This window comes from Zea mays, chromosome 9 (genome assembly GCF_902167145.1).
Source record: "Zea mays cultivar B73 chromosome 9, Zm-B73-REFERENCE-NAM-5.0, whole genome shotgun sequence".
NCBI lineage: Eukaryota > Viridiplantae > Streptophyta > Magnoliopsida > Poales > Poaceae > Zea > Zea mays.
Genome location: NC_050104.1, coordinates 124671989 through 124688176, shown reverse-complemented (window position 1 = coordinate 124688176; position 16188 = coordinate 124671989). Strand labels below are relative to the sequence as shown.

At 44.5% G+C, this 16188-nt stretch overlaps 1 protein-coding gene across 1 annotated transcript; it reads right to left on the bottom strand.

Moving 5' to 3' along the window:
- Positions 1 to 3782: 3782 nt before the first annotated feature.
- Positions 3783 to 16188, bottom strand: LOC118473466 (uncharacterized). Its single transcript, XM_035962848.1, has 3 exons — positions 15883 to 16188; positions 15704 to 15784; positions 3783 to 3845 (listed from the first exon to the last, which is right to left on the bottom strand). The coding sequence occupies exons 1-3, from the start codon at positions 16069 to 16071 to the stop codon at positions 3783 to 3785; spliced, it is 333 nt and encodes a 110-aa protein (XP_035818741.1). The 5' UTR covers positions 16072 to 16188.

Sequence of the window (16188 nt, the reverse complement as noted above, 5' to 3'; positions counted from 1 at the left end):
CTCACCCCTCTAAAGGCGTTTCGACATGTAAATCACAGAAAAAACTCAACTCCATATCACATCTGAGTTCTCATATTCTTGCTCCAGAATGCCGACGCATGAACAAGAAGAGGACGGGTTAGACTTTGTCGAAACCCTCTTGAATAGTGGAGGTATCGATGGTGATCGGCGACCGTGAGCTTCCATGTTATTGCGTTCTGATACTTGAGACTTTTATTATGACTATGTATGAGATATTGTCTTTTATTAGTACTGGATGATGATATTTGTGAGACTTTTGTGATGATGAGACTATGGATGAGACTTTTGTGATGTAATAATTGATGAGACTATGGATTTAAATATTGTTATGTGATTGTGTGTGAGATGTTTTATGCGATAATCTGTTGTGCTATATAGCTGTTGATATATTTGTTATTTTGTGGAATGTGGTGTAAAATATAAACAATATTTGTAATGCTGGTCAAATTAACTTCCTAGAGGCTACAGTAAGTCGTAGGAAGTTAGCCAGCTAACTTCCTAGAGGCTACAGTAAGCCGTAGGAAGTTAGCCAGCTAACTTCCTAGGGGCTACAGTAAGCCGTAGGAAGTTACTCGTAGGAAGTTAGTCAGCTGACGGCGCTGACGGCGTGAAACTACTAACTTCCGAGAATCTACTAACTTCCGAGAGGTTTATTAAGCCGTAGGAAGTTAGCTAACTTCCTAGAGCCCTCTAGGAAGTTAAGCTAACTTCCGACAAAAAATTTTCGAGAGCCAAACTTCCGATGGGATGGCTTAACTTCCGAGAGTTTCGCTAACTTCCTAGAGTTTAGGCCTAACTTCCTAGAGTTTAGGCTCTAGGAAGTTTACTATTTTGGTGTAGTGTGACGTTGTATTTGATGAGACTAATGGCTCTCCAAGAGAGCAAGTTGATCTTGATGATATATATAAAGATGAAGTTCCAACGGCCGCAATGCGCACGATGGCGATAGGTGATGTGCGACCACAGGAACTACAGGAACAAGATAAGCCTTCTTCCTCGACGCTGGTGCATCCCCCAACTCAAGATGATGGACAGGTACCTCAAGAAGAGGAGCATGATCAAGGGGGAGCACCAGTAGAACAGGTTATGAAGGAAGAAGCACCACAGGTCCCTCCAACTCAAGTCCGAGTGACGATCCAAAGAAATCACCCTGTCGATCAAATACTGGGTGATATCAGCAAGGGAGTAACGACTCACTCACGTTTAGCTAATTTTTGTGAGCATTACTCGTTTGTCTCTTCTATTGAGCCTTTCAGGGTAGAGGAGGCCTTGCAGGATCTGGACTGGGTGTTGGCCATGCAGGAAGAGCTCAACAACTTCAAAAGAAATGAAGTCTGGAGCCTGGTGCCACGTCCAAAGCAAAACGTTGTGGGAACCAAGTGGGTGTTTCGCAACAAGCAAGACGAGCACGGGGTGGTGACGAGAAACAAGGCTCGACTTGTGGCAAAAGGTTATGCCCAAGTCACAGGTTTGGATTTCGAGGAGACTTTTGCTCATGTGGCTAAGCTAGAGTCAATTCGCATTTTGTTAGCCTATGTCGCTCACCATTCTTTTAGGCTATACCAAATGGACGTGAAGAGCGCTTTCCTCAATGGGCCAATTAAGGAGGAGTTATACGTGGAACAACCCCCTGGCTTTGAGGATGACAGGCATCCCGACCACGTGTATAAGCTCTCTAAGGCGCTCTATGGACTTAAGCAAGCCCCAAGAGCATGGTATGAATGCCTTAAAGATTTCTTAATTGCTAATGCTTTTAAGGTTGGGAAAGCCGATCCCACTCTTTTTACCAAGACTTGTGATGGTGATATCTTTGTGTGCCAAATTTATGTCGATGACATAATATTTGGTTCTACTAACCAAAGGTCTTGTGAGGAGTTTAGCAGGGTGATGATGCAGAAATTTGAAATGTCGATGATGGGCGAGTTAACATACTTCCTTGGATTCCAAGTGAAGCAACTCAAGGATGGTACCTTCATCTCCCAAACGAAGTACACTCAAGATCTTCTCAAGAGGTTTGGGATGAAGGACGCCAAGCCCGCGAAGACACCGATGGGAACCGACGGGCACGTCGACCTCAACAAAGGAGGTAAGTCTGTTGATCAAAAGGCATACCAGTCCATGATAGGTTCATTACTTTATCTTTGTGCTAGTAGACCGGACATTATGCTTAGTGTATGCATGTGTGCTAGATATCAATCCGACCCCAAGGAATGTCACCTTGTGGCCGTTAAGCGAATTCTTCGATATTTAGTTGCTACATTGTGCTTCGGAATCTGGTATCCAAAGGGGTCTACCTTTGACTTAATTGGATACGCAGACTCCGATTATGTCGGGTGCAAGGTTGATAGGAAGAGTACATCAGAGACGTGCCAATTTCTAGGAAGGTCCCTGGTGTCCTGGAGTTCCAAGAAACAGACATCTGTTGCCCTATCCACCGCTGAGGCCGAGTATGTTGCCGCAGGACAGTGTTGCGCGCAACTACTTTGAATGAGGCAAACCCTCCGGGACTTTGGCTACAATCTCAGCAAAGTCCCACTCCTATGTGACAATGAGAGTGCAATCCGCTTGACGGATAATCCTCTTGAACACAACCGCACTAAGCACATAGACATCCGGCATCACTTTCTGAGGGATCACCAGCAAAAGGGAGATATCGATATTTTTCATATTAGCACCGAGAACCAGCTAGCCGATATCTTCACCAAGCCGTTGGATGAGAAAACATTTTGCAGGTTGCGTAGTGAGCTAAATGTCTTAGATTCGCATAACCTGGATTGATCTACAGCATACATGTGTTCTATGCCTTTGATCATGTTACTTTAAAGCATTTACATTATTCGTTGTATATTTGTGGTGCTCAAGTTGTACAAGACCTCCCCAGACCTCACAAGTCCATATGCAAATGGTGCACATATCTAGGAGGAGATGTGCTACAACTTGGCCCTTTGAGACTAACCTATTTGTTTGAGTACTTGATATAGTCTCAAAGGTGCATTGAAAGGGAACAATGAACTTGGACGATGAAAAGACTTCCACTGCACTCTGGTATTAGTGTACTTACTTCCAAGTTCATACTTGCAATCTCATTGCCTTTTTGCTCTTAATTGACATTTTTGGTGAGGCAATGGGGTTAAAGGGCCAAAAATGATCCCGTTTTGGTGCTTAATGTCAAAGGGGGAGAAACTAAGGCCAAAGAAACTGGATCAGCCAACCACTTGAGAATTTTGAAAACAGTAGAGTTAGAGTTTGTGATTTGTCCAAAATACTCTTATTGCAAAATTTGATCTCTTATGGGAGAGAATTGTTGATTATGGGGAAAAGGGGGAGTTTTTTGGCACTTGGTAGAATTAAAATGGGGAAGTTACGAATTTCCAAAGTTTCTATGTATTTGATATAGGATTAATTAGAAAATCAATTTTATTGTTGTTTTCATGACAAAACAGAGGTATTATGTGATAAAAAATAATATTATAGAATTATAGAAATTGGAATGAACTCATTTGGATTTAATATGAAATTTCCATAATTAAATGGGTTTCTGCAATTATTTTTAAACTAAAAATCAATTTCTAAACTCATTTTCCCTATTTTCTTTATTTCCTGGACTGCGTCCCAAATTTCAGAAAGCTCAGGGGCCAAGCTATAAATGTTTTTCTAGACTCAGTGAGCATACAGAGTGGATGGCGAGTTAAACACAAAAGATGTCTTAGTTGAAGTTGTACACAATTCAAAATGAGTCATGTTGGCTAGAGGTTGGAAGGCTAGGCATTTTGCTCAATAGATCCAAGGTTCGATCCCTGAGCAGCCACAGTTTGATTTTTTTTCTGCGCGAAACGGGGGAGGGCAGAATGACAGACTATTCTTACTTTCTTGTGCCATTGTGTTTCCTCTGAAGTTTGTTTTGAAGCAAAAATTATTTTCAACCTTGGCAACAGTGGAAAATGCCTCAAAACCTTATGTGGAACCCACTTCAAACCAGTTTCATCTTTCCATCTAGACTCCTTGCATACTGGGCACTCATTCAATTTAGCATTAACATTCCGAAACAACACACAATTGTTCTTACACACATGGATGTTTTCGTATCCAAGGCCCAATTCTTTAAGATATTTCATGGCCTCATTATATGATTTTGGCAACTCACTGTTTGGTTATCCATCGGACATCAGCTTCATCATTGCTGAAAATGTTGTATTGCTGATTCGATAACGAGACTTCATATACAACATCCTCACCATAAAAGAAAATTTTGAATGGCTAGAACCCGGACTAAGTGCCTTCTTTGAATCTCCAAGAACTCCTGCAAATCTTGGCTCTTCTCCATCAGCTTCTGCCGCTGCAAACAGTTGGTGGGCCGGGGCCGCGTCGCTGTGTCCTAAAAAACTGCGGCCCATGTAGGCCAAGGATCACACGCCGTCAAGTGGTGTGTACACGTGGGGCGTTTTTTACTAAAACTCATATGTGACCAATTTATTTCATCATTACGTCAGCCAATCAAGGCAAATTAGCGATGACGATATCAAATCTAATTTGTGACGAATTTGTTGCGTCCAAACTTTGTGTCTATGACGTTCCTTTCATTTTCGTCATGAATATTCAAGTCTAATCTTCGTCACTTGTAATTGTTGATGAAGATGTAAATTTGGTCATAGAAATGTATCAATCTGTGACTGAAGTCACCAGTGTCACTAGAAAATTGTCACTGATGATCACATTCTTACTAGTGTTTGCCCAAACAAGTGTGTTTGACTTAGAAATAGGAAAAATAATTTGATTTGCAAAAACAAACCAAGCGGTGGCAAAGAGTGATCCAAATATGCCAAATCATAAGCAAAAATAATTTGGTCTTCAATTGCATTGATGTTGCACTTCTTTTTGTTGATTTTGGATGAGTTGGCATAAATCACCAAAAAGGGGGAGATTGAAAGGGAAATGTGCCCTTGGGCAATTTCTATAAGTATTTCGGTGATTAGATGCCCAACACATTAATTGAGTACTTATGAGCAAAATGTGTGAGAAGTGCAAATCAAAGCATAAGGTATGTTTCTAGACTTAGTATATTATTTTGTATACTAATGTGTTTGTCTAAGTGCTAGAAACAGTGACAAAAGAAAAGGAAAAGAGTTGGCTGTGTGCAGCCAACACCAACTCTGGCCAGACACACCGGACTGTCCGGTGGTGCACCAGACAGTGTCTGGTGCGCCAGGCTGGCCGACGGTGAACCGGCTGCTCTCGGGAAAACACGGAGGCGTACGACTATAATTCACCGGACTGTCCGGTGGAGCACCGGACTGTCCGGTGAGCCATCGGTCGCCAGCGCCAACGGTTGGCTGCGCAATCCGCGAGCGACGCGTGGCCCGCAGCAACGGTCGGTTGGGCACACCGGACAGTGTCCGGTGTGCCAACCAACCTCGAGGACCAACGGTCGGATGCGCCAGATATGGAAGGAGATCGCGCACCGGACATCGCCAGCGCCAGATATGCGACAGAAGACAAGTTTGGCCTTCCAAGTTGGCCTCCAACGGCTCCTAGCTGCCTTGGGGCTATAAAAGAGACCCCTAGGCACATGGAGGAGTACACCAAGCCTTCACGAAACATTCTAAGACTCCCAGACTCCGACTCCACGCATTTGATTCTCCGTGCTAGCGAATTGAGCTTCATTTGAGTTGCAAACTCCGTGTGTTGTGTTTTGAGCTCAAGTCGTGACTTGTGTGCGTGGTTGTGCTGTGGATTTGAGTCTTGTGTGTGTTGCTCTCCCCAACCTTACTCTGTGCTTTCTTTGTGATCTCAATTGTAAGGGCGGGAGACTCCAAATTGTGGAGATTCCTCGCAAACGGGAAAAATTCTCTAAAGGAAAAGACCGTGGTATTCAAGTTGATCATTGGATCGCTTGAAAGGGGTTGAGTGCAACCCTCGTCCATTGGGACGCCACAACGTGGAAGTAGGCAAGTGTTACTTGGCCGAATCACGGGATAAAAATCGCGTGTCTCGTGTGTTGCTTATTATGATTACTTTGTTCGCACTAGCGCGTTCCTTAGCCACTTGATTTCACTAACACCTTGATAATCAAGTTTGTGGCTATTTAGTGTTTGATTTTATAGGATCACCTATTCACCCTCCCCTCTAGGTGCTCTCACTTACCATCTGAAAGGGAATTAGGCTTACACCTAGTTCCTAAATAATTTTGGTGGTTGAATTGCCCAACACAAATAATTGGACTAACTAGTTTGCCCAAGTGTGTAGATTATACAGGTGTAAAAGGTTCACCCTCAGCCAATAAAAAGACCAAGTTTTGGATTCAATAAAGGAGCAAAGGGGCAACCGAAGGCACCCCTGGTCTGGCGCACCGGACTGTCCGGTGTGCCACCGGACAGTGAACAGTACCTGTCCGGTGCACCAGGGGACTCAGACTCAATCTCTTCGCCCTCGGGAATTCTCGGAAGCCGGCGCGCTATAATTCACCGGACTGTCCGGTGTGCACCGGACATGTCCGGTGCCCCAAGGAAGCGCGGTCTCCGGAACTCGCCAGCCTCGGGTTCGCGTGGCAGCCGCTCCGCTAAAATTCACCGGACTGTCCGGTGTGCACCGGACTGTCCGGTGTGACAGCGGAGCAACGGCTCCCTGCGGCGCCAACGGCTCCCTGCGGTGCATTTAATGCGCGCGCAGCGCGCGCAGACGTCAGGCACGCCCATACTGGTGCACCGGACATCAAACAGTACATGTCCGGTGTGCACCGGACACCCAGGCGGGCCCACAAGTCAGAAGCTCCAACGGTCAGAATCCAACGGCAGTGATGACGTGGCAGGGGCACCGGACTGTCCGGTGTGCACCGGACTGTCCGGTGCGCCATCGGGCAGACGCCTCCAGCCAACGGTCAAGTTTGGTGGTTAGGGCTATAAATACCCCAACCACCCCACCATTCATTGCATCCAAGTTTTCCACTTCTCAACTACTACAAGAGCTAAGCATTCAATTCTAGACACACTAAAGAGATCAAATCCTCTCCAATTCCACACAAAACCCTAGTGACTAGTGAGAGTGATTTGCCGTGTTCATTTGAGCTCTTGCGCTTGGATTGCTTCTTTTCTTTCTCACTTGTTCTTGAGATCACAACTCCATTGTAATCAAGGCAAGAGGCACCAATTGTGTGGTGGCCCTTGCGGGGAAGTTTTGTTCCCGGCTTTGATTAGAGAAGAGAAGCTCACTCGGTCCGAGGGACCGTTTGAGAGAGGGAAGGGTTGAAAGAGACCCGGCCTTTGTGGCCTCCTCAACGGGGAGTAGGTTTGCAAGAACCGAACCTCGGTAAAACAAATCCGCGTGTCACACACTTCATTATTCGCTTGTGATTTGTTTTGCGCCCTCTCTTGCGGACTCGTTTATATTTCTAACGCTAACCCTGCTTGTAGTTGTGTTTATATTTGTAAATTTCAGTTTCGCCCTATTCACCCCCCCCCCCTCTAGGCGACTAACAATTGGTATCAAAGCCCGGTGCTTCATTAGAGCCTAACCGCTCGAAGTAATGTCGGGAGATCACGCCAAGAAGGAGATGGAGACCGGCGAAAAGCCCACTACAAGCCACGGGAGCACTTCATCGGAAGAGTCCCGCACCAAAAGGAGGGAAAAGAAGAAGAGCTCCTCCAACAAAGGGAAGGAGAAGAAATCTTCTTCTCACCACAAAGAGAAGAAGGAAAAATCTTCTTCCCACAAGCCACATTGGAAAGGCGACAAGCACAAGAGGATGAGGAAGGTGGTCTACTACGAGACCGACACTTCATCGACATCGACCTCCGACTCCGATGCGCCCTCCGTCACTTCTAAGCGCCAAGAGCGCAAGAAGTATAGTAAGATTCCCTTACGCTACCCTCGCATTTCCAAACATACACCTTTACTTTCCGTCCCATTAGGCAAACCACCAACTTTTGATGGTGAAGATTACGCTAGGTGAGCGATTTAATGCGATTTCATCTAACCTCGCTCCACAAAAGCATATGGGATGTTGTTGAGTTTGGTGCGCAGGTACCATCCGTAGGGGATGAGGACTATGATGAGGATGAGGTGGCCCAAATCGAGCACTTCAACTCTCAAGCAACAACAATACTCCTCGCCTCTCTAAGTAGAGAGGAGTATAACAAGGTACAAGGGTTGAAAAGCGCCAAGGAGATTTGGGATTTACTCAAGACCGCGCATGAAGGTGATGAGCTCACCAAGATCACCAAGCGGGAAACGATTGAGGGGGAGCTCGGTCGGTTCCGACTTCGCAAAGGGGAGGAGCCACAACACATGTACAATCGGCTCAAGACCTTGGTGAACCAAGCGCGCAACCTCGGGAGCGTAAAGTGGGATGACCACGAGGTGGTTAAGGTTATTCTAAGATCACTTATTTTCCTTAACCCTACTCAAGTTCAATTAATCCGTGGTAATCCTAGATATACCAAAATGACCCCCGAGGAAGTTATCGGGAATTTTGTGAGTTTTAAATGCATGATCGAAGGATCGAGGAAGATCAACGAGCTTGATGATGCCACCACATCCGAAGCTCAACCCGTTGCATTCAAAGCAACGGAGGAGAAGAAGGAGGAGTCTACACCAAGTCGACAACCAATCGACGCCTCCAAACTTGACAATGAGGAGATGGCGCTCGTCATCAAGAGCTTCCGCCAAATCCTCAAACAAAGGAGAGGGAAAGACTACAAGTCCCGCTCCAAGAAGGTTTGCTACAAATGTGGTAAGCCCGGTCATTTTATTGCTAAATGTCCTATATCTAGTGACAGTGACCGAGGCGACGACAAGAAGGGGAGAAGAAAGGAGAAGAAGAGATACTACAAGAAGAAGGGCGGCGATGCCCATGTTTGTCGGGAATGGGATTCCGACGAAAGCTCAAGCGACTCCTCCGACGACGAGGACGCCGCCAACATCGCCATCACCAAGGGACTCCTCTTCCCCAACGTCGGCCACAAGTGCCTCATGGCAAAGGACGGCAAAAAGAAGGTTAAATCTAAATCCTCCACTAAATATGAATCCTCTAGTGATGACAATGCTAGTGATGAGGAAAATAATTTGCGTTCCCTTTTTGCCAACCTTAACATAGCTCAAAAGGAAAAATTGAATGAATTGGTTAGTGCTATTCATGAAAAGGATGACCTTTTGGATTCCCAAGAGGATTGTCTAATTAAAGAAAACAAAAAACATGTTAAGGTTAAAAAGGCTTATGCTCTTGAAATTGAGAAATGTGAAAAATTATCTAGTGAGCTAAGCACTTGTCGTGAGATGATTGACAACCTTAGAAATGAAAATGCTATCTTAAATGCTAAGGTTGATTCACATGTTTGTAATGTTTCAATTCCCAATCTTAGAGATGATAATGTTGACTTGCTTGCTAAGATTGATGAATTGAATGCATCTCTTGCTAGCCTTAGATTAGAGAATGAAAATTTAATTGCTAAGGCTAAAGATTTTGATGTTTGCAATGCTACTATTTCCGACCTTAGAACTAAAAATGACATATTACAAGCTAAGGTTGTAGAATTAAAATCTTGCAAACCCTCTACATCTATTGTTGAGCATGTATCTATTTGTACTAGATGTAGAAATGTTGATATTGATGCTATCCATGATCATATGGCTTTAATTAAACAACAAAATGATCATATAGCAAAACTAGATGCTAAAATTGCCGAGCACAACCTAGAGAATGAGAAATTTAAATTTGCTCGTAGCATGCTTTATAATGGGAGACGCCCTGGCATTAAGGATGGCATTGGCTTCCAAAGAGGAGACAATGTCAAACTTAATGCCCCTCCTAAGAACTTGTCTAACTTTGTTAAGGGCAAGGCTCCCATGCCTCAGGATAACGAGGGCTACATTTTGTACCCTGCCGGTTATCCCGAGAGCAAAATTAGGAGAATTCATTCTAGGAAGTCTCACTGTGGCCCTAATCATGCTTATATGTATAAGGGTGAGACATCTAGTTCTAGGCAACCAACCCATGCTAAGTTGCCTAAGAAGAAAATTCCTAATGCATCAAATGATCATGCCATTTCATTTAAAACTTTTGATGCATCTTATGTGCTTACTAGCAAATCCGGCAAGGTAGTTGCCAAATTTGTTGGGGGCAAACACAAGGGCTCCAAGACTTGTGTTTGGGTACCCAAAGTTCTCGTTTCTAATGCCAAAGGACCCAAAACCGTTTGGGTACCTAAAGTCAAGAACTAAAATTGTTTTGTAGGTTTATGCATCCGGGGGCTCAAGTTGGATACTCGACAGCGGGTGCACAAACCACATGACCGGGGAGAAAAGGATGTTCTCCTCATATGAGAAAAACCAAGATTCCCAACGAGCTATCACATTCGGGGATGGAAATCAAGGTTTGGTCAAAGGATTGGGTAAAATTGCTATATCTCCTGACCATTCTATTTCCAATGTTTTTCTTGTAGATTCTTTAGATTACAACTTGCTTTCTGTTTCCCAATTATGTCAAATGGGCTACAACTGTCTTTTCACTGATGTAGGTGTCACTGTCTTTAGAAGAAGTGATGATTCAATAGCATTTAAGGGAGTGTTAGAGGGTCAGCTATACCTGGTAGATTTTGATAGAGCTGAACTCGACACTTGCTTAATTGCTAAGACTAACATGGGTTGGCTCTGGCACCGCCGACTAGCCCATGTTGGGATGAAGAATCTTCATAAGCTTCTAAAAGGAGAACACATTTTAGGATTAACAAATGTTCATTTTGAGAAAGACAGGATTTGTAGTGCATACCAGGCGGGGAAGCAAGTTGGAGTCCATCATCCACACAAGAACATCATGACGACCGACAGGCCGCTTGAGCTACTCCACATGGATCTATTCGGCCCGATTGCTTACATAAGCATCGGCGGGAGTAAGTATTGTCTTGTAATAGTGGATGATTATTCTCGCTTCACTTGGGTATTCTTTTTACAGGAAAAATCTCAAACCCAAGAGACCTTAAAGGGATTCTTGAGACGAGCTCAAAATGAGTTCGGCTTAAGGATCAAGAAAATTAGAAGCGACAACGGGACGGAGTTCAAGAACTCTCAAATTGAAGGCTTCCTTGAGGAGGAGGGCATCAAGCATGAGTTCTCTTCTCCCTACACTCCACAACAAAATGGTGTAGTGGAGAGGAAGAATCGAACTCTATTGGACATGGCAAGGACCATGCTTGATGAATACAAGACACCGGACCGGTTTTGGGCCGAAGCGGTCAACACCGCCTGCTACGCCATCAACCGGTTATATCTTCACCGAATCCTCAAGAAGACATCATATGAACTCCTAACCGGTAAAAAGCCCAACATTTCATACTTTAGAGTTTTTGGTAGCAAATGCTTTATTCTTGTTAAAAGAGGTAGAAAATCTAAATTTGCTCCTAAAACTGTAGAAGGCTTTTTACTTGGTTATGACTCAAACACAAGGGCATATAGGGTCTTTAACAAGTCCACTGGACTAGTTGAAGTCTCATGTGACGTTGTGTTTGATGAAACTAACGGCTCTCAAGTAGAGCAAGTTGATCTTGATGAGATAGGTAATGAAGAGGCTCCATGCATCGCGCTAAGGAACATGTCCATTGGGGATGTGTGTCCTAAGGAATCCGAAGAACCTCCAAATGCACAAGATCAACCATCCTCCTCCATGCAAGCATCTCCACCAACTCAAAATGAGGATGAGGCTCAAGTTGATGAAGGGCAAAATCAAGAAGATGAGCCACCTCAAGATGATGACAATGATCAAGGGGGAGATGAAAATAATCAAGAAAAGAAGGATGAGGAAGAACCAAGACCGCCACACCCAAGAGTCCACCAAGCAATCCAACGAGATCACCCCGTCGACACTATCCTCGGAGACATTCATAAGGGGGTAACTACTAGATCTCGGGTTGCTCATTTTTGTGAACATTACTCTTTTGTTTCCTCTATTGAGCCACACAGGGTAGAGGAAGCTCTCCAAGATTCGGATTGGGTGATGGCAATGCAAGAGGAGCTCAACAATTTCACGAGGAACGAGGTATGGCATTTAGTTCCACGTCCTAACCAAAATGTTGTAGGAACCAAATGGGTCTTCCGCAACAAGCAAGATGAGCATGGTGTGGTGACAAGGAACAAAGCTCGACTCGTGGCCAAAGGGTATTCACAAGTCGAAGGTTTGGATTTCGGTGAAACCTATGCACCCGTAGCTAGGCTTGAGTCAATTCGCATATTATTGGCCTATGCTACTTACCATGGCTTTAAGCTCTATCAAATGGACGTGAAAAGTGCCTTCCTCAATGGACCGATCAAGGAAGAGGTCTATGTTGAGCAACCTCCCGGCTTTGAAGACAGTGAGTATCCTAACCATGTTTATAGGCTCTCTAAGGCGCTTTATGGGCTCAAGCAAGCCCCAAGAGCATGGTATGAATGCCTAAGAGATTTCCTTATTGCTAATGGCTTCAAAGTCGGCAAGGCCGATCCTACACTCTTTACTAAAACTCTTGAAAATGACTTGTTTGTATGCCAAATTTATGTTGATGATATTATATTTGGGTCTACTAACGAGTCTACATGTGAAGAGTTTAGTAGGATCATGACACAGAAATTCGAGATGTCAATGATGGGGGAGTTGAAATATTTTCTAGGATTCCAAGTCAAGCAACTCCAAGAGGGCACCTTCATTAGCCAAACGAAGTACACTCAAGACATTCTAACCAAGTTTGGGATGAAGGATGCCAAACCTATCAAGACACCCATGGGAACTAATGGGCATCTCGACCTCGACACGGGAGGTAAGTCCGTGGATCAAAAGGTATACCGGTCGATGATTGGTTCATTGCTTTATTTATGTGCATCTCGACCGGACATTATGCTTTCCGTTTGCATGTGTGCAAGATTCCAATCCGACCCTAAGGAATCACACCTTACGGCCGTAAAACGAATCTTGAGATATTTGGCTTATACACCTAAGTTTGGGCTTTGGTACCCTCGGGGATCCACGTTTGATTTGATTGGTTATTCGGATGCCGATTGGGCGGGGTGCAAAATTAATAGGAAGAGCACATCGGGGACTTGTCAGTTCTTGGGAAGATCCTTGGTGTCTTGGGCTTCAAAGAAGCAAAATTCGGTCGCTCTTTCCACCGCCGAAGCCGAGTACATTGCCGCAGGTCATTGTTGCGCGCAATTGCTTTGGATGAGGCAAACCCTGCGGGACTACGGTTACAAATTAACCAAAGTCCCTTTGCTATGTGATAATGAGAGTGCAATCAAAATGGCCGACAATCCCGTCGAGCATAGCCGCACTAAGCACATAGCCATTCGGTATCATTTTCTTAGGGATCACCAACAAAAGGGGGATATCGAGATTTCTTACATTAATACTAAAGATCAATTAGCCGATATCTTTACCAAGCCACTTGATGAACAATCTTTTACCAGACTTAGGCATGAGCTCAATATTCTTGATTCTAGAAATTTCTTTTGCTAGCTTGCACATATAGCTCATTTGAATACCTTTGATCATATTTCTTTTATATGCTATGACTAATGTGTTTTCAAGTCTATTTCAAACCAAGTCATAGGTATATTGAAAGGAAATTGGAGTCTTCGGCGAAGACAAAGGCTTCCACTCCGTAACTCATGCTTCGCCATCACTCCGAGCAACTCTCTATTCCTTGGGGAGAAATGAGCATTAAAGAAAAGGACTTCATCCTTGGGGGAGAGAGTAAAAGCTCAAAAGCAAAAGGACTGTACTTCATCTTTGGTATAATCTTAACTCATTCATTTATGACCAAAGAGGAAGAAAAACACTTAGAGGGCTCTAATGATTCCATTTTTGGCGATTCATGCCAAAAAGGGGGAGAAATGAGCCCAAAGCAAAAGGACCGCACCACCACCACCAAATTCAAAAACTTAGTGCTTTCCAAAAGTATTTATCATTTGGTATCCTATTGTGTTCAAAAGAGGGAGAAAGTAGTATTTCAAAAATGGTATATCAAAACCCTCTTGAACACTAAGAGGTGGATCTCTTTTAGGGGGAGTTTTGTTAAGTCAAAAAGAAAAGCATTTGAAACAGGGGGAGAAAATTTCAAATCTTGAAAATGCTTTACAAACTCTTGTTCATTTACCTTTGACTATGTGCAAAAGATCTTTGAAATGGATTTACAAAAAGAATTTGCAAAAACAAAACCTGTGGTGCAAACGTGGTCCAAAATGCTAAATAAAGAAAGAAACATTCCATGCATATCTTGTAAGTAGTTATATTGGCTCAATTCCAAGCAACCTTTACACTTACATTATGCAAACTAGTTCAATTATGCACTTCTCTATTTGCTTTGGTTTGTGTTGGCATCAATCACCAAAAAGGGGGAGATTGAAAGGGAATTAGGCTTACACCTAGTTCCTAAATAATTTTGGTGGTTGAATTGCCCAACACAAATAATTGGACTAACTAGTTTGCCCAAGTGTGTAGATTATACAGGTGTAAAAGGTTCACCCTCAGCCAATAAAAAGACCAAGTTTTGGATTCAATAAAGGAGCAAAGGGGCAACCGAAGGCACCCCTGGTCTGGCGCACCGGACTGTCCGGTGTGCCACCGGACAGTGAACAGTACCTGTCCGGTGCACCAGGGGACTCAGACTCAATCTCTTCGCCCTCGGGAATTCTCGGAAGCCGGCGCGCTATAATTCACCGGACTGTCCGGTGTGCACCGGACATGTCCGGTGCCCCAAGGAAGCGCGGTCTCCGGAACTCGCCAGCCTCGGGTTCACGTGGCAGCCGCTCCGCTAAAATTCACCGGACTGTCCGGTGTGCACCGGACTGTCCGGTGTGACAGCGGAGCAACGGCTCCCTGCGGCGCCAACGGCTCCCTGCGGTGCATTTAATGCGCGCGCAGCGCGCGCAGACGTCAGGCACGCCCATACTGGTGCACCGGACATCAAACAGTACATGTCCGGTGTGCACCGGACACCCAGGCGGGCCCACAAGTCAGAAGCTCCAACGGTCAGAATCCAACGGCAGTGATGACGTGGCAGGGGCACCGGACTGTCCGGTGTGCACCGGACTGTCCGGTGCGCCATCGAGCAGACGCCTCCAGCCAACGGTCAAGTTTGGTGGTTGGGGCTATAAATACCCCAACCACCCCACCATTCATTGCATCCAAGTTTTCCACTTCTCAACTACTACAAGAGCTAAGCATTCAATTCTAGACACACTAAAGAGATCAAATCCTCTCCAATTCCACACAAAACCCTAGTGACTAGTGAGAGTGATTTGCCGTGTTCATTTGAGCTCTTGCGCTTGGATTGCTTCTTTTCTTTCTCACTTGTTCTTGAGATCACAACTCCATTGTAATCAAGGCAAGAGGCACCAATTGTGTGGTGGCCCTTGCGGGGAAGTTTTGTTCCCGGCTTTGATTAGAGAAGAGAAGCTCACTCGGTCCGAGGGACCGTTTGAGAGAGGGAAGGGTTGAAAGAGACCCGGCCTTTGTGGCCTCCTCAACGGGGAGTAGGTTTGCAAGAACCGAACCTCGGTAAAACAAATCCGCGTGTCACACACTTCATTATTCGCTTGTGATTTGTTTTGCGCCCTCTCTTGCGGACTCGTTTATATTTCTAACGCTAACCCTGCTTGTAGTTGTGTTTATATTTGTAAATTTCAGTTTCGCCCTATTCACCCCCCCCCCCTCTAGGCGACTAACACCATCATAAAGCTCTCCCAAAGCATCAAAGAGCGGGAAGGCTGCCTTGTTGTTGTTAAACTTCTTGATTTTAGGAAATGTCTGCACAATTAAAAAAACATTGATCAAATACGAGATTATAATTATAAGGTTATCCTACATAACTAATTTGATAATTGAATTTCAAGAAATCAACTTACCACCATGAGATTCTCCCACAAAGCTGGTGGTCCTTCAACCATATTCCTTTTCTCATTCCAGGTGGACCCACTCTGTTGCTTTGCTGCTTTGAGCATCTTGTAGTCTCTCTTCAGCTGACCTTCTTTATCCTGAATTTGAGACTTTGTAAAGGAGACATACTTGTTCCTCACATGAAACTCCTTGACCATTCTATTCCACCCTTCGAAGTTCCAACCATTGTCACCTCTATATCCACTATCTTTAAATTCATGGAGAATGTCAACAAGAGACCTCTCAAGGCCTGGATTCCAATCCGCTCTTTGTTT